This window comes from Neoarius graeffei, chromosome 1 (assembly GCF_027579695.1).
Source record: "Neoarius graeffei isolate fNeoGra1 chromosome 1, fNeoGra1.pri, whole genome shotgun sequence".
NCBI lineage: Eukaryota > Metazoa > Chordata > Actinopteri > Siluriformes > Ariidae > Neoarius > Neoarius graeffei.
The window spans coordinates 80,337,405-80,355,832 of NC_083569.1; the positions used below are offsets into that span (position 1 = coordinate 80,337,405).

General features: G+C 40.4%; 1 protein-coding gene across 2 annotated transcripts; it reads left to right on the forward strand.

The window, feature by feature from the left end:
* Positions 1–229: 229 nt before the first annotated feature.
* On the forward strand, positions 230–17,105 carry LOC132894401 (E3 ubiquitin-protein ligase TRIM21-like). 2 transcript variants are annotated; one of them, XM_060934308.1, is made up of 8 exons: positions 230–368; positions 3,308–3,414; positions 4,221–4,777; positions 4,942–5,037; positions 5,160–5,393; positions 5,490–5,652; positions 5,790–5,825; positions 14,292–17,105. In XM_060934308.1, exons 2-8 carry the CDS (start codon positions 3,396–3,398, stop codon positions 14,837–14,839), a joined length of 1,653 nt encoding a protein of 550 aa, XP_060790291.1. In that variant the 5' UTR covers positions 230–368; positions 3,308–3,395; the 3' UTR covers positions 14,840–17,105. The 2 variants fall into 2 exon arrangements, with proteins under 2 accessions (XP_060790291.1, XP_060790206.1); XM_060934223.1 differs by having other exon boundaries at positions 3,323–3,414.
* Positions 17,106–18,428: the final 1,323 nt, after the last annotated feature.

The window sequence follows — 18,428 nt, forward strand, 5'->3', positions numbered from 1 at the left end:
CTTAAACACAATTTTTATTTGCTTACATTTAGTATTGATCTAAGCTTCTATTAGTTTATCATATTTCACCTAGGTTACATTTTGATAAGGGATTGTCCCTGTCTTAATCTAGTCCTCTCTCATTGTACGTCGCTCTGGATTAGAGCGTCTGCTAAATGCCATGTAATGTAATGTAATGTAATGTAACACTACAAAGTCAACAGGGAAGTGACGTCACTCGCGAAGTGAAAGTGAAACTGAATCAGTCAGAAAGCTCGTATCCACCTGAAATCACTTTTTACGCTAGAATATAACTACAGCACATTTCATGACTGAGAGGAGTGTAAACACATTCCTGACTCTCTACAAAAAGCAAGGGAAAAATAAAGGTAGGTACTGAAGGAAAGAATGAATGTTTCATAGTTCAGTGGTTTTGCCAGACGGAGAAAAAAAAGAGAGTCTCTAATATTGTGATAGTAATAATGAAAAATGCTTAGTTATTAATATTAAGCTAAAATCAAAAGTTTATCATTCATCCAAAATGAGTTGTCTATACAGTATTTGATTCTGAGTGATGAACCTTGTTAGCTTTGTTGAATAAACAGAAAGAGAGATTTGAGCAGGCCTTGGTAGCCACTCTCTGACAGAATTGCTCTTCTCTCGTGTAGAATTAGTTTCTGCTAGTTGACAGAGATAAGGGTGGGAGTGTAATTTCTGCAGGAGTGAAAGGTAGCAGGTAGATTCATGTGCTTCACACAGTAAAACATATTGATCAAGACCTGTCACCAGAATCCATTTCAAACATCTGTTAGTTTCTTTTACAGAGATAGGGAGTGAGATAATGATGGTGAAAAAATCCTAACTCCTTAGACAAATTCCTTAATTATTTTATGCACTTATTCTTTGTTTAAATTTAAACCATTTGCCACAAATTTTTATGTATGTGAGAGTGCAGGTACTTACGGATATATGTGCAGAGGAAGACAGCTTACAGAAAGTCATCAAAGCCAAATCAATAAGCAGAAATCAGAACCAGTAAACTGGCGAGGGTCGGGCGATCGGCTAACAACATAATGTAGAAAAGACAAAGAGTGAGAAACGAGAGGAAAGTAGCAAGGGTCAGAAACAGAATTAACAATCAGAAAGATACAAGGCTCGGTATGTACTGAGGACAGAACGATACTTCACAAAGGTGTATTTGAGAGGTGAGCTTATATGGAGGGACAAGTGATTGCGGGAATGACAGTCAGCTGTGAATCAGTAGGCGGGAGACAGGATGCTGTGCGTTATGGGAAATGTAGTTCAGGGAGTCCATGTTCGTAGTCTGTTGAGCTTCAGCGGGTTTACTGACAGAGGCCCCCCCCCCCCGAGGAGCTACCTCCAGGAGCTACAATCTTTCTGGGGCGACCCCTACCTCTGGACGCTGGTTTGCTGGGAAACTGAGCATAGAACTCTTGCTTCAGAAGGGGGTCAAGGATGTCTTTGGCTTTGACCCAGCGTTGTTCCTCAGGTCCGTATCCCTCCGAGTCTACCAGGTACTCGACTTGGCCTCCTCTACGTCTTGAGTCTAGGATCTTGTGTACCTGGTAGATGGGGTCTTCTTCAATGTTGAGTAAGGGGTGTTCTTGAGTTGGTGGGTTGCTGGGGAGGGGGCCCGGGATGGCAGGTTTGAGGTGAGAGACATGGAAAGTGGGTGATATACAGCTGTGGGGAGGGAATTAGTGTAATACTGTCAATGAGTGACACATTTCAATGCAAAAAAAAAGGTTTTGCATTGCTGAGAAATCTTTCAAAAGAGATTTTTAAGAGAGTAAAACACTCACATCTAAAATGATTCAGAAACCAGTTGTGTGTTGTGCTGGTATTGGCATAACCAGAGGTTAATTTCAGTGGGGTAAGGGAAAAATAAAATTAAAAATAAATCAGGAATATTTTCTTGATTTGTTCAATTAAATTAAGCATGACAATTAAGTTCTGCATAAGTTTGATACGCTCATACATTTCAATTTGATGTCATACAGCAGTGGGAGCAGAGATTAACCCAATTCTTGATTATACTGAGCACACAGTACTGCTAAATGATCTTTAATATTTATTAATCTTTCTTTACCGTAGTCAGTGTTGTAGTCGAGTCACTAAACCTTGAGTCCGAGTCCAGTCTTGAGTCCCCAGTGTTCAAGTCCGAGTCAAGTCCAAGTCATTCAAGAAAAATTTGAGTCGAGTCCAAGTCGAGTCCACTATTGATCCGAGTCAAGTCCGAGAACAAGACTCCAACTGCACCATTTGATGGTGGCTGTTGTTGCCTTTATGTGAAACCGTCTCTGCTGCTGTGTTGGACAAATGTTACTGCTTGACTGCTTAATTTTAGTTAACAGGCTACAGATAAAAAGCTTGCTCATCGTTCAGCAAGCCCCGCTGTGAACAGGGCAAATAACTTGAGAGAGGGGTAACACTCGCTAGTTCATCACTCAGCAAGCAAGCCCCGCTATCAACAGAGCAATGAACATTACTTCTCTGGGTGGAGTTTTAACAAATGATGATTGCAGTTTGAGGTTGTCCTGTCTCCTTGATAGTTCTTCTACATATGGAACATATAGTAGTGCATTTTTTCCCACTGCACAAGAAGTCTGTATAAGCAAAGCGGACAATCCTAGGGGCTTCTCTTCAGGCATTTTAGCGCCATTAACATTAGTTTGTTCCTGAGCATGACATAACAGGTGAATGTGCATTCTTTTGCACAAAATTAGTATAAAAATATATATATATATATATATATATATATATATATATATATATATATATATATATATATATATATATATATATATATATATATCTTGTGCCAAATTATTATGCCATGTTAAAGAAAAATATCTGAGTCCTCATCTCCAATTTATGAGTCCGAATGCAGTTAATGCACAAGTCCAAGTCTGAGTCATTAGTGCTCAAGTCCAAGTCAAGTCATGAGCCCTTAAAATTAAGGCGTGAGTCGGACTTGTGTCAGAGTCCTGGACTCAAGTACTACAAGCCTGGCTACAAGAACAACATCCCAGTGTCCTTGTGGATGGTTATACAGAAATGTAAAGTAAACAAAAATTTGAACAAAATATTTGGTAGGGATGCAATGCTTTGAGATTACGATACAAATATCACCTAATGTTTCTTCAACCCTGAATCTAAGACCCTGTAACATAAATGCAAACTTGACAAATAACACTGGCTTGCAAAGTTTTCAGTATCCTTGATGATCAATGTTTGCTTCCTTACTCGTCTTTAAAATACCAGGTTTAACAGCCTATGCATATGTTTGAATGTGTAAACTGAACAGTTTCTGGATGTAAAGGTTTAACAGTATCAGGAAAAAGAAATTGGCAGAATCTTCATCACTACAGCCGAGAAAAGACAGAAGGGGAAGCATGGACAGACCAGAGTCTTGTAAGTAATGCAATTCATATATTCAACTCACTTTGATGTTTATCCAGTTAAATCAGTAAATTAAGTATACAATGGATCTTTTCACAATCAATGTTCAAGAAAACACTAATAAGATGTTCTGGTGTGAAGGTGTCATGCCCTTTGTAAAATAAAATGCATGTGTAAGATGAATAGCATCAAAACAATGAAAGGTTCAAAGGTCCAGCTCAGTCTTGAGGAATGATCAATCTCCCTTGTGACCAATTAGTCTCTCTGCTGATCAAAGGAAATTAAGTACAGTATAATATATATATATATATATATATATATATATATATATATATATATATATATATAGAGAGAGAGAGAGAGAGAGAGAGAGAGAGAGAGAGAGAGAGGCACTGCCAAAAAGCAGAGCTCCCAATGAGTGTAAAATGTGTTCGTAAATAATCCCATTTTATTTTTTAAAAAGCAAATTAAAAAGAAATGCTGGATAAAAGCTCATCTTATGTAAATAAAGATGCAAATTTTGTTGTACGGTGGTCAAGTGTTTATCAGATATGCTGCATTGCACTTACGATCGGGTTCGCAGTGGTGGTACATCGTTCATACGTACAAACAGATGGACGTCGTATAGCCATCAAAAACCAGGTTGATGCATTACCATTTTCTCTTAAGTATGGAGCTCCGCTACTATTCAAACAGAAAGACGCTCCAATATTTTTCATGGAACCCAGTTCATTTAGACTGAGTGTACCGTATGTATAATGTGTAACCGAATACATTTCCTAAAATTATATATATCCTTCATGATCTATCAACCCTAGTTTCTGGTGACTCCACCAGTCTCCTGTCTGAAGAGCAGCTGCTGTGTTCTATCTGTCTGGATGTGTTCACTCATCCAGTCACCACTCAATGTGGACACAACTTCTGTAAGAGCTGCCTTACACAGTGCTGGGAGAAGAGTCAACACTGTTACTGTCCATTATGTAAAGAGAAATTCACCAAGAAACCTGAACTGAAGATTAATACAACAGTGAGAGAGGTTGCAGATCACTTCAAGAAGAAACGTGATCCTGACAAACCTGAGGTTCTTTGTGATGCCTGCACTGGAGAGAAGCTGAAGGCCCTGAAATCCTGTCTGGATTGTCGTGCAACTTACTGTAAAACTCATTTAAAGCCTCATAATCATGTTCCAAGCCTTCAGAAACACAAACTAATAAACCCTGTGGAGAACCTGGAGGACTACATATGCCAAAAACATGAGAGACCTCTGGAGCTGTTCTGTAGAGATGATCAGACGTGTGTGTGTCAGTTCTGCACGGAGACAGACCACAAGAATCACAACACTGTTCCTCTAGAGGAGGAAAGTGGAGAGAGGAAGGTGAGAAACACTGATTAGCATCAACTTTAGACATTATTATAGAAAATACAAATTAATTTATCCAGTGGTAGATCAGATTGGAAATTTCTGAGATCAAATTCCAGGAGAAAGGTACAAATGTATTGGAAATAATATCAGTCATTTATCTTCTGCTCTGTCCTTAGACTCAGCTGGGGAAAATACAGACAGATGTGCAGCAGATGATTCAGGACCGACTGAAGAAGATCCAAGAAATCAAACACTCAGTTGAGCTCAGCAAAGTGTGTGGAAAATAGTTTATGTATTGTTCGCTTGAATCTGTAGAAATTAACAATCTGCAATAAATGTAATAGTTAATTATTCAGTGTGATGTAAAGAAAGTGAAAATGTGTTGCTCCTTTAGAGAAGAACAGAGAAAGAGAAAGCAGACAGTGTTGAAGTCTTCACTGCTCTGATTCGCTCCATTGAGAGAAGTCAGGCTGAGCTGCTCGAGGTGATGGAGGAGAAGCAGAAAGCAGCAGAGAGGCAGGCTGAAGGACTCATTAAAGAGCTGGAGCAGGAAATCACTGTGCTAAATAGGAGAGACACTGAGCTGGAGCAGCTCTCACACACTGAGGAGCATCTCCACCTCCTACAGGTCAGTGTTCCTCTCTCTGCTCACTGGCAATGCAGAACATCACAGAACAACACTCACCATGCTGAGAGATTTCTTCTCTCTCCTGCTCTACTGTAGATTTACTCCTCCATGTGCAGCCCTCCACACACCAAGAACTGGACTGAGATCAGTATTAACACTGATCTGAGTGGGGACACTGTGAGGACAGCTCTGTCTCAGCTTCAGCAGACTCTGAATGAGAAACTCACTAAAACACTCAATGACAAGTTAAAGGAAGCAGGTGAAAGAAACTTTATATTTTACATTTCCAGATATAAAATTCCTCCAAAAAATAAAGTTTAATTTTAGCTTGAGTTAAACACTGCATTAATCTAACTAATCTACCTTAAGTCTAATGAAAGTGATGTTTTGTTGTAGTTTCCATAGAACTGAAGAGGATTCAGCAGTATGCAGGTACAGTGAGGTTTCTGTTTCCTCTTATATTAAAATGTACAGATCATCATTACACCACTGCATCATCAGACTTATTTTCATCTGTAGATCTCTCCACCTAAAAGGAAGTCTTAAAGTGTCTCTCATTATCCTCCTCACTACAGCTCCCTATTACTGCCCTGCACTAAAGCTCCAATCTTCTTGCTGTGTTTCACTACCTAGTGAAGTAACACATATATTAATGAACAGAGGAGATTGCTTGTTTACACTGATCAAAAGTAAATGTTGTTGGCCATGGTAAAGAGCTCACTTTCCCAAAGAATTTTACACATTTACATGTGAAATAGAGGGCAGCACGGTGGTGTAGTGGTTAGCGCTGTTGCCTCACAGCAAGAAGGTCTGGGTTCAAGCCCTGTGGCCTACGAGGGCCTTTCTGTGCGGAGTTTGCATGTTCTCCACGTGTCCACGTGGGTTTCCTCCATGCTCCGTGGGTGCTCCAGTTTCCCCCACAGTCCAAAGACATGCAGGTTAGCTTAACTGGTGACTCTAAATTGACCATAGGTGTGAATGTGAGTGTGAATGGTTGTCTGTGTCTACGTATCAGCCCTGTGATGACCTGGCGACTTGTCCAGGGTGTACCCCGCCTTTCGCCCGTGGTCAGCTGGGATAGGCTCCAGCTTGCCTGCGACCCTGTAGAACAGGATAAAATGGCTAGAGATAATGAGATGAGACATGTGAAATAGCTAGAAAAAAGAGGTTAAGTTGCTTAAAGCTATATTGCCTTTCATATTTTTCAAGTGTATATCATAAAAAAAAATTTCCCTGACACACAGTTATTTTTGTTTAGTGGACTGAAAGATACTGAATTCAAATCACGGACTTCCAGTTTTATGAGGTTTTTTAAATAGAACAGTTAATGAATTTAGGGCCACGTGGCCCTAAATTATCTGCCATTTTTTCCTGCTTCAACCTGGCACAATTCAAGATACTACATAATGCATCACATGGTGGGCTTTCCCCGTTCACGCAAGACATTGTGGGATACAAATTTGAAATAGGAGAGAAAAATGGAGTACGTGAGTGTGTGAATGAAACGTGAAAGACCGACTACAGTAACAGAAAGCAAGAAGAAAAGACTATGTTGTGAAGGAAAATCAAACATTAAAAGTTGTTATAGAAGCAACTACCTAATGTGTGACGTTGAGAAAGTTGTTAGCCGTTATACACTGAGGTGAGCTTCTGTAAGGTCTCACATTACTGAGGGTTATTTTTCACCACTTTAAGCAGTTACAGTGACTTCAAAAGTATTCATCCCCCTTGGTGTTTGTCCTGTTTTATTGCATTACAAGCTGGAATTAAAATGGATTTTTTGGGGGTGAGCACCATTTGATTTACGCAACATGCCTAGCACTTTAAAGGGGAAAATAGTTGTTTCATTGTGACACAAACAATCATTAAAATTAAAAAACAGAAATTTGGAGTGTGCATTGGTATTCACCCCCCAAAGTCAATACTTTGTAGAGCCATCTTTTGTTGCAATTACAGCTGCAAGTCTCTTGGGGTATGCCTGTATTAGCTTAAGCACATCTAGCCACTGGGATTTATGCCCATGCCTCAAGGCAAAACTGCTCCAACTTCTTCAAGTTAGATGGGTTACGTTGGTGTACAGCAATCTTCAAGTTATGCCACAGCTTCTCAATTAGACTGAGGTCTGGGCTTTGAGTATGACATTCCAAGACACTTAAATGTTTCCCTTTAAACAACTCCAGTATAGCTTTAGCAGTCTGTTTAGGGGTCATTGTCCTGCTGGAATGTGAACCTTCGTCCCAGTCTCAAACTTCTGACTGACTCAAACAGGTTTTCCTCCAGAATTGCCCTATATTTAGTGCCATCCATCTTTCCTTCAGTCTTTACCAGCTCTTCTGTCCCTGCAGGTGAAAAATATCCCCACAGCATGATGCTGCCAGCATGATGCTGCCACCACCATGCTTCACTGTAGGAATGATGGTCTCAGGGTGTTGGGTTTGCACCACACATGGCATTTCCCATGATGGCCAAAAAGATCAATTTTAGTCTCATTTGACCAGAGAATTTTCTTCCATGTGTTTGGGGAGTCTGCCACATGCTGTTGGGCAAACTCCAAATGTGTTTATTTAAGCAATTACTTTTTTCTGGCCACTCTTCCATAAAGCACCACTCTGTGGAGTGTATGGCTTAAAGCGGTCATATGGACAGATCCTCCCATCTCCGCTGTGGATCTTTACAGCTCCTTTGTTATCTTTGGTGTCTTTGTTGCATCTCTGATTAAAGCCCTCCTTGCCCGGTCTCTGAGTTTTGGTGGGTGGCCTTCTCTTGTCAGTTTTGTAGTGCTGCCAAATTCTTTCCATTTTGCTCTAATGGATTTAATGTTGCTCCCTGGGATATTCAAAGTTTGGGATTTTTTTTTAAGAACCCAACCCTAATCTATACTTCTCCACAACTTTGTCTCTGACCTGTATGGAGTGCTCGTTGGTTTTCATGTTGCTTGCTTAGTAGTGTTGCAAAGTCAGGGTCCTTCCAGAACAGACTGATTTATATGGACATCACGTGACAGATCATGTGACACTATTGTACACAGGTGAATCTTAATCAACTAATTATGTTACTCATGAAGTAAATTGTTTGGACCAGTTCTTATTTAGGGGTTTCATATGAAAGGGGGTGAATACCTACAATGGTGCTTGAAAGTTTGTGAACCCTTTAGAATGTTCTATATTTCTGCATAAATATGACCTAAAATATCATCAGATTTTCACACAAATCCTAAAAGTAGATAAAGAGAACCCAGTTAAACAAATGAGACAAAAATTTTATACTTGCTCATTTATTTATTGAGGAAAATGATCCAATATTACATATCTGTGAGTGGCAAAAGTATGTGAACCTTTGCTTTCAGTATCTGGTGTGACCCCCTTGTGCAGCAGTAACTGCAACTAAATATTTCCGGTAACTGTTGATCAGTCCTGCACACCGGCTTGGGGGAATTTTAGCCTATTCCTCCATACAGAACAGATTCAACTCTGGGATATTGGTGGGTTTCCTCACATGAACTGATCGCTTCAGGTCCTTCCACAACATTTTGATTGGATAAAGGTCAAGACTTTACCTTGATCCTCCTCTTCTACGTCTTATGGCGATGTAGTTGAGGAGATGATGGGGAAGAGAGTCATCTTCTGACTCCCCACTCGGTGCTTGAGGAACCTGTCCAGATGCCCCTTGAACTGGTTGATATCTTCTGACATCACTGCTTCTGTAGGAAGTCTGTTCCAGTCGTTGACAATTCTTCTGGCAAAGAAGCATTTCCTTACATCCAGTCTGGAATGCAACTTAGCTATTTTGTAGGGATGGCCTCTTGTTGTCCTACTGCGTTCGATAGTAAATATTTCTTTGGGATCTATGCAATCCATTCCTTTAAATATTTTAAACACCTCTAGAAGATACTCCCGTGCTCACCTTGTCTCCAGTGTGGTAAGATTTACTGCCTTAAGTCTAGACGGATAGTCTAAATGACCAATTCCAGGGATCATTTGGGTGGCTCTACACTGTACACTCTCCAGAAGGTTGACATCTTTCTGCTGCCATGGACGCCATGCTTGAATCACATAGTCCAAGTGGGGCCTTACAAGTTTTTTGTACAAAGTTATCACCGTAGCTTTGATTTTGTACTTGATGGACCTTGCTATCATACCCAAGATGGAGTTCGCTTTCTTTGCTGCTCTGGCGCAGTGGGAAGCTACATCCAGTTTGTTGTTGATGAAAACACCTAAATCCTTCTCTTCGTGAGAAGTTCCAATTGGTTCATCTCCCATAAAGTAGTCATATTGTGGGTTGTTGTAACCATAATGCACACATTTACATTTATCAGCGTTAAATAGTATCATCCACTCCTTACTCCACTGAAATAACTTCCTCAGGTCCGCCTGTAGTTTTTCAGCATCACGGTATGTTGCAATGTACTTGAATATCTTAGTGTCATCTGCAAACTTCAAGATTTCACTACAGATTCCTATATCAAGGTCATTAATTTATATAACAAAAATAACTGGTCCTAGTACTGAACCCTGTGGTACTCCACTCCTCACTGGCATCCACCTTGAGTAAGAACCATTCAGCACTACTCTCTGCAGTCATCCAGATAGCCATGATGATATCCACTGCTTCACTTGCCCTGTTATGCCGTGAGATTCCAACTTTAAGGTCAGTCTCTTGTGGGGCACTCTGTCAAAGGCCTTACTAAAGTCTAAGTATATTGCATCTACTGGATGTCCCTTATCTACATAGTATGTTACTTTATCCAAGTACAGTAGTAGATTTGTGAGGCACGATCTGCCACACACGAACCCGTGTTGTGATGAGTAGATAAGTTTATGGGTGTGTGACTATGGCATCCCTTATTATAGATTCCATAATCTTGGATATCAGCGATGTCAAACTGACAGGTCTATAGTTGCTTGGTTGGGTCTTCTTCCCCTTCTTATATATGGGTGAGACATTTGCTCTTGTCCAGTCCTCTGGTACTTCCCCCTTGCACATGCTTTCTGTGAATATTATGCTCAGAGGTTCCGCTATTACTGGAGCTACTTCACGTAACACTGTAGAGTACAGATTATCCACCCCGGCGCTTTATATGGTTTGAGGTTCCCTAATTTCTTGAGAACAACTTCCACAGAAAAATTTACATTTTGTAGGCATTCTTCGACTGTTTTTTGAAATATCTTCACTGATTCTGGCAAGTTCTCTACATCTTCATCTGTGAATACTGAGCTAAAAAAGTTGTTTAAAATATCAGCCTTCTTAGCCAAATCTGTGATAATATTTCCGTCCTTGTCTTCTAATGGCCCAATACCATCTTTTGTTTTGGTTTTTGACCGAGCATAAGCATAGAACGACTTGGGATCCTTTTTAATATTGTCCGCTAGTTTCTTTTCAAAATTTCTCTTTGCTCTTTTTATCTCATTCCTGGCTTTATTTAGTTGTTTCTTGTATATCTCATATTGTTGTCTGTCCCCAGTTTCTCTATATCGCTTCCACTTATGGTACATTTTGCGTCTTGCTGCCTCGGCATGACTTGTCATCCATCTTGGTTTCTTCTTTCTTCTTTTGGTCGCTATGGGGACGAATTTCCGAACTGCAATGCCCATGACTTCCTTAAATATACTAAATTTGTCATTTACTGACTGACTGTTAAAAAGCATTATTCCAGTCGTACTCGTTTAAATACTTTTTCATTCCTTCATAATCTCCATTCCTGTAGTCGAAATATGTTACTCTCCAGTCTTTTATTTCTACTGACACAACTATATCACACAGAATTATATTATGGTCACTGAATGGCTCACGTATCCTTATGTTGTCTATCATGTTTGGCTCGGATGATAAAATTAAGTCCAGTGTGTTTTCACCTCTGGTGGGTTCGGTGATATGCTGTGTAAGGAACAAGTCCTGGGTGAGCTCCAAGAAACTTTTTCCCTCAGCAGCTGCTTGGAGATGAATCCAGTCGATTGATCTATGATTAAAATCACCCATTATAACTACATTTTTATGTTCATTACATGCTCGTCGCATCAATGCATGAAGGGCTTCTTCTCTCTCCTTATTAGCTGATGGACTATGATAACACACTTCTAGTATAAACGCGCCTTTGACAGTATTAATTTCACACCACAGAGTTTCTGTGTTCTTTGTCTGAGATAACTCATCACATGATATATATCCAATATTGTCTCTTATGCATATTAAACAACCACCCCCCTTTTTAGCTACTCTGTCATTCCTGATGATGCTATAGCCTTCTAGACTAAGTTCTGCATCTAAGATGTCCTTGTGGGCCCATGATTCGGTTATACATACAATATCTGGATTCTCTTCCAGAACATAGCTTTCCATAATATCTAGTTTATTAATTATACTCCTCACATTAACTTGCATAGCTTTTAGCCTATTTATAGCAATAGAATTCTTGGGAGGTTTGTTATTGTTACTGTCATTTGTCTGGTTTGTATTTACTGTCTTTGAGTTTGATATATCACTTACTGGTTCCTGGACTTTGACTTGGCCATTTCAAAACATTAACTTTATTCTTCTTTAACCATTCTTTGGTAGAATGACTTGTGTGCTTAGGGTTATTGTCTTGCTGCATGACCCACCTTCTCTTGAGGTTCAGTTCATGGACAAATATCCTGACATTTTCCTGTAGAATTCGCTGGTATAATTCAGAATTCATTGTTCCATCAATGATGGCAAGCCATCCTAGCCCAGATGCATCAAAACAGTGCCAAACCATGATACTACCACCACCATGTTTCACAGATGGCATAAGGTTCTGATGCTGGAATGCAGTGTTTTCCTGTCTCCAAACATAACGCTTCTCATTTAAACCAAAAAGTTCTATTTTGTTCTCATCCATTCACAAAACATTTTTCCAATAGCCTTCTGGCTTGTCCACGTGATCTTTAGCAAACTGCAGATGAGCAGCAATGTTCTTTTTGGAGAGCAGTGGCTTTCTCCTTGCAGCCCTGTCAAGCACACCATTGTTGTTCAGTGTTCTCTTGATGGTGGACTCATGAACATAAACATTAGCCAATGTGAGAGAGGCCATCAGTTGCTTAGAAGTTACCCTGGGGGTCCTTTGTGACCTCACTGAATATTACACATCTGCTCTTGGAGTGATCTTTGTTGGTCGATCACTCCTGGGGAGGGTAACAATGGTCTTGAATTTCCTCCATTTGTACACAATCTGTCTGACTGTTGATTGGTGGAGTCCAAACTCTTTAGAGATGGTTTTGTAACCTTTTCCAGCCTGATGAGCATCAATAACACTTTTTCTGAGGTCCTCAGAAATCTCCTTTGTTCATGCCATGATACACTTCCACAAACATGTGTTGTGAAGATCAGACTTTGATAGATCCCTGTTCTTTAAATAAAACAGGGTGCCCACTCACACCTGATTGTCATCCCATTGATTGAAAACACCTGACTCTAATTTCACCTTCAAATTAGCTGCTAATCCTAGAGGTTCACATATTTTTGCCACTCACAGATATGTAATATTGGATCCATCCATCCATTATCTATAGCCGCTTATCCTGTCCTATAGGGTCGCAGGCAAGCTGGATCCTATCCCAGCTGACTATGGGCGAGAGGTGGGGTACACCCTGGACAAGTCACCAGGTCATCACAGGGCTGACACATAGACACAGACAACTATTCTCACACACACCTATGGTCAATTTAGAGCCACCAATTAGCCTAACCTGCATGCCTTTGGACTGTGGGGGAAACCAGAGCACCTGGAGGAAACCCACGCAGGCATGGGGAGAGCATGCAAACTCCATGCAGAAAGGCCCTCATCGGCCACTGGGCTTGAACCCAGGACCTTCTTGCTGTGAGGCGACAGTGTTAGCCACTACACCACCGTGCCACCCGTAATATTGGATCATTTTCCTCAATAAATAAATGACCAAGTATAATATTTTTGTCTCATTTGTTTAACTGGGTTCTCTTTATCTACTTTTCGGACTTGTGTGAAAATCTGATGATGTTTTAGGTCATATTTATGCAAAAATATAGAAAATTCTAAAGGGTTCACAAACTTTCAAACACCACTGTATGCACACTCCAGAGTTTTGTTTTTTCATCTTAATTACTGTTTGTGTCACAATAAAACAACAATTTTCACCTTTAAAGTGGTAGGCATGTTGTGTAAATCAAATAGTGCTAACCCTCCAATAATCCATTTTAATTCCAGCTTGTAATATGACAAAACAGGACAAACACCAAGGGGGATGAATACTTTTGCAAGTCACTGTAACTGCTTAAAGTGGTGAAAAAAAGCCATCGGTAGCGTTAGTGCTTACGGTAGCTCACCTCAGTGCATGACGGCTAACAACTTTATCAAAGTCACACATCAGCAAGTTGCTTCTATAACAGCTTTTAATGTTTGATTTTCTGTAAATTTTGAATGTTTTACATACAATTTGTGGACTGGTGGTCAACTTCAACAGAGTTGGCATAGCTACGGCTTCTTGATTCGGATTTGTTAATGTTAACTGGGGGGTTTCCAAAAAAAGAAAAATAGAGGAAATCTATGTAAAAGGCAAGCATTTTTTAAATTGTCCTGAGAGAGCTTCTTTTCTTTCTCTGGCCATTACAGGCTGGGACGGTAGTCCACTTTGAAAAGCCCAGTAAATCCCCAAGTCGCACTGACATATTTCAGAAACAACAAGAACAAACAGTTTTCCACATCATGTTCCCTTTTAATCTGGTATTAAATCCTCACTCTCTATATAACTCAAAATATGGTCATCAGAATTTTTTGTCAGAATTAATTACTTTATTTAAAAACTATTTAATCTTTCACATACACTCTTACAAATGCTAATCAATATGATTTATTGAATGATGATTTAACTTTTTACCTGCATACCTGTTTACCTGTGTTTCTCTCAGTGGATGTGACTTTGGATCCTGACACAGCAAATCCATATCTCATCCTGTCTGGTGATTTAAAACAAGTCACAGATGGAGACAAACAACAGGATCTTCCTGATACACCAAAAAGGTTTAATAAATGTGTCAACGTTCTGGGAAAGCAGAGTTTCTCCTCAGGGAAATTTTATTATGAGGTGCAGGTCAGAGGGAAAACTAAGTGGGATCTTGGACTCGCCAAGGAGTCCATTTACAGGAAAATGCCGATTACACTGACTCCTCAGAATGGATTCTGGACTGTGATACTGAGGAATGAGAATCAGTATAAGGCTTGTGCTGATCCAGATGTCCCCCTCACACTGAGAGAGAAGGTGGAGACGGTGGGGGTGTTTGTGGATTATGAGGAGGGTCTGGTCTCCTTTTATGATGTGAAGTCCAGATCTCATATCTACTCTTTCACTGGTCAGTCTTTCACTGAGAAACTCTATCCATTCTTCTCTCCTGGTTTCAACGAAGGTGGTAAAAACTCAGCACCACTGATCATCTCTCCTGTAATTGGGACTGAATAAATGAATGCCTTACATAAAAATGACAAGTCAAAAAAAAGGATGTTTAAAAAACTTTTTGTTCTGGTGGGAGATATGGTAAAAGCTCAGTGTAATGAGAGATTATTCTCCTTTTTTTAAAGTGCATGTGCAGTACATAGTGCATTCCTAATGGGAAGAAAAATCATGTTTCAGTAGCAGATAAGTCTGGAGATCACTTTTTGAAGATTAATTAACAGTATATTCATGTTTATCTCTGATAAATTTGTTCTAAAATTATGCATCTCTACAATACAGTACAGATATGTATATAAAAATGCAGGCTACTCTAAATTTCTTCATTTGCAAAATCTACTTTATTTCATTTATTTGATATTTATCTTTTTTTAAGTGAGGCAGATTCTTTTAAGTTTCATAACATTCTTCACAAGTTTTTGGAATATGTGGTTATTTTGAGTGCTTCTGATTTGACATTATTCAAGAGCTTTTTGCCTCAATCCATGTTGTTATTCTGATGTGGTTTGATGGAGCATTTTTTTTAAAACATTTGACTGGATAAGAGACCAGGACTGTTACATAAATGATGCATTAAAGATAAATTGCAATCTTTCACTTTCAGTCCTCAGTCTTTCATTCTCTGCCCTTCAGTATTAAAACTAAACTTTTCCTGATTATTGCTCTTAATTGTGAAATACTTTAAAGCAAATAATCATACATTGCATCTAATATTTATCAAGATTTTCTTAATGGGTAGAGTTTGAAAGCTGTACCTGCATACATTTTTTTTCTTGTCTGTCCAGTAGATCACAGAATCCTCTACCCTCTTTCTTGTTTTGTCCAATGAAGGCAAACTAAAGACTAGATTGTTGGTACATTGCTCCTTATGACCACTGCTTAATGATGATGATTTTATTCAGAAACTGTGCATTTGCTCGTTATGTTTTGATGTTTGGATTAGGAGCTCTGTTCCCTGTACTCTTGTGTTCTGAATTAATTTCAAGTGGCCTAGACATCACTTTGGGACAAGGCAAAATCTGTGCTACTTTAAAAACTCTGTGACTCTGAAAAATTATGGCAATAATTCGATTATATCTGGAAATTTAGTGATCAGTAAGAGTAAACTCAATCTGAACCCTGTAACTTTTCATGAATTAGGATCATTGTGGCATGTTTGTGCATCTTCTTCAGGGTTCTGCCTGATGGCAGGTGTCCACTGGAGTTTCTAGGGAGCATTACGTACATTAGTGGTTTCCCGGTGTCTTCTATTGGATTATTAAAAAACCATGGAATTGATAAACTGGTCTCTTCACGCAATTGACACAATCTTCTCGACGAGAGGCCTGGGTTCGGGGGAACCAGCCTGTCCTGCCGGAACGTTCGCAGCTGGCTACACGATGGATGTGTGGGAGCGGTGGCAGGTCGTGCGCCTGGCGGTTCTTTCTGTGGAGGACATTGAAGGCATCTACCTATTCGGAACCATGATTACAGGACTTTTGCTGATTGGATTAGGCATTGCCCTGGTTTATTGAGGAAATCAGAAAATGGTGCCAGCTGTCCAAAGCCCCATAAAGCTGCCCGACCTGATTGAAACAGTGGGCAGAGCTGTTGGCACTCAGACTGTGGCTATTCAGAACTTGAACCGCAACATGGATAACATCATGGAGAAGCTTTCGGCTTTGCAAAGGAAAATGGATTTGATTCGATTCGGAGACCAGAATGGACAAACAGTGTAGTCGTGTAAAGGAATGCGTCTACTCGCCCCAAGACCAAACAATCCCAATCTTATCTGCTTTCGGCTCCCTCAGACAGCACTGGCCTCGGCCAAGGCCGTTGCTGGGAAAACAATTCCCCCCCGGAGGTCACTGCTGTTAGACTCTCTCGTATTCCTCCCCTCTCTTCCCACGGTCGCTGCTTTTACCCCCAGTGTGACAAGTCGGTAAGCGCCGTCTGGCTGCAGGACCGGACTGCTTGCTTGTACTGGGTTACCTATACCTCCACCCTCTCCCTCACCCCCTTCCCCCTCAAGTCCCAAGTCATGTGTAAAGTGTACTGTGTTATTTTTGTGCTTATGTGCTGAGGTGTTTTTTTTATGTTCCCACACTATACTCCCCCCCAGGAGCATAGTGTGGGGGTTGCTTTTTTCTCCTCCCCTCATGTTACTACTGTATTTTTCATCCCTGTCTTCCTGTCCTGTCTACGCCCCCTGTGTCAATTGTATGTATGTTATGTGTATATGTACGGACAGGTTGAGGGCTAATTTCGCTGGTACTTGTGACTAGTGACAATAAAGGGTTGGTTCATTCATCTCATCTCATCTCATTATCTCTAGCTGCTTTATCCTGTTCTACAGGGTTGCAGGCAAGCTGGAGCCTATCCCAGCTGACTATGGGCAAAAGGCGGGGTACACCCTGGACAAGTCGCCAGGTCATCACAGGGCTGACACATAGACACAGACAACCATTCACATTCACATTCACACCTACGGTCAATTGAGAGTCACCAGTTAACCTAACCTGCATGTCTTTGGACTGTGGGGGAAACCTGAGCACCCAGAGGAAACCCACGTGGAGAACATGCAAACTCCACACAGAAAGGCCCTTGCCGGCCACGGGGCTCAAACCCGGACCTTCTTATATATATATATATATATATATATATATATATATGAGAGAGAGAGTTTATATATATATAAGAGCAATAGGGTGGCACAGTGGTGTAGTGGTTAGCACGGTTGCGTCATGGCAAGAAGGTTCCAGGTTCAAACCCAGCAGCCAGCGAGAGCCTTTCTGTGTGGAGTTTGCATGTTCTGCCCGTGTCTGCGTGGGTTTCCTCCGGGTGCTCCGGTTTCCCCCACAATCCAAAAGACATGCAGTTAGGTTGACATGGGGCGGCCTTGGGCTGAAGTGCCCTTGAGCAAGGTACTGAATCCCTGACTGCTCCCCGGACGCTCTGGGCTGCCCACTGCTCTGTGTGTGTGTGTGTGTGTGTGTGTGTGTGTGTGTGCGCACGCATGTTCACTGCTTCAGATGGGTTAAATGCAGAGGATGAATTTCACTGTGCTTGAAGTGTGCATGTGACAAATAAAGGTTTCTTCTTCTATATGCTGCCATCCAGATGATGGATGCTGCCATCCAAATGACAAAATCCTTTTGCAGGTTTTTTCAGCAAGACAATGCCAAACTGCATTCTGCATGTATTACTACTGCATTACTCCATAATAAAAGAGTCTGGGTGCTAAACTGGCCTGCCTGAAGTCCAGCTCTGTCTCCCATTAAAAACATTTGGCACATTATGAAGCGCAAAATATGACAAAGGACACCTTGAACTGTTGATCAAATGAAATTGTACATCAGGCAAGAATGGGACAACATTTCTCTTTCAAAATGACACCAACTCTCTCCTCAGTTCCCAAACATTTACAGAGTGTTGTTCAAAGTACAGGTGATGTAACACAGTGGTAAACATGCCCCTGTCTCAACTTTTTTTGAAACATGTTGCTGGCATCAAATTCAAAATGAGTACATATTTTTTCCAAAAACAATGAGATTTCTCAGTTTCAACTTTTGATATGTTGTCTTTATTATTTTCAATGAAATATAGTATTTCCATGATT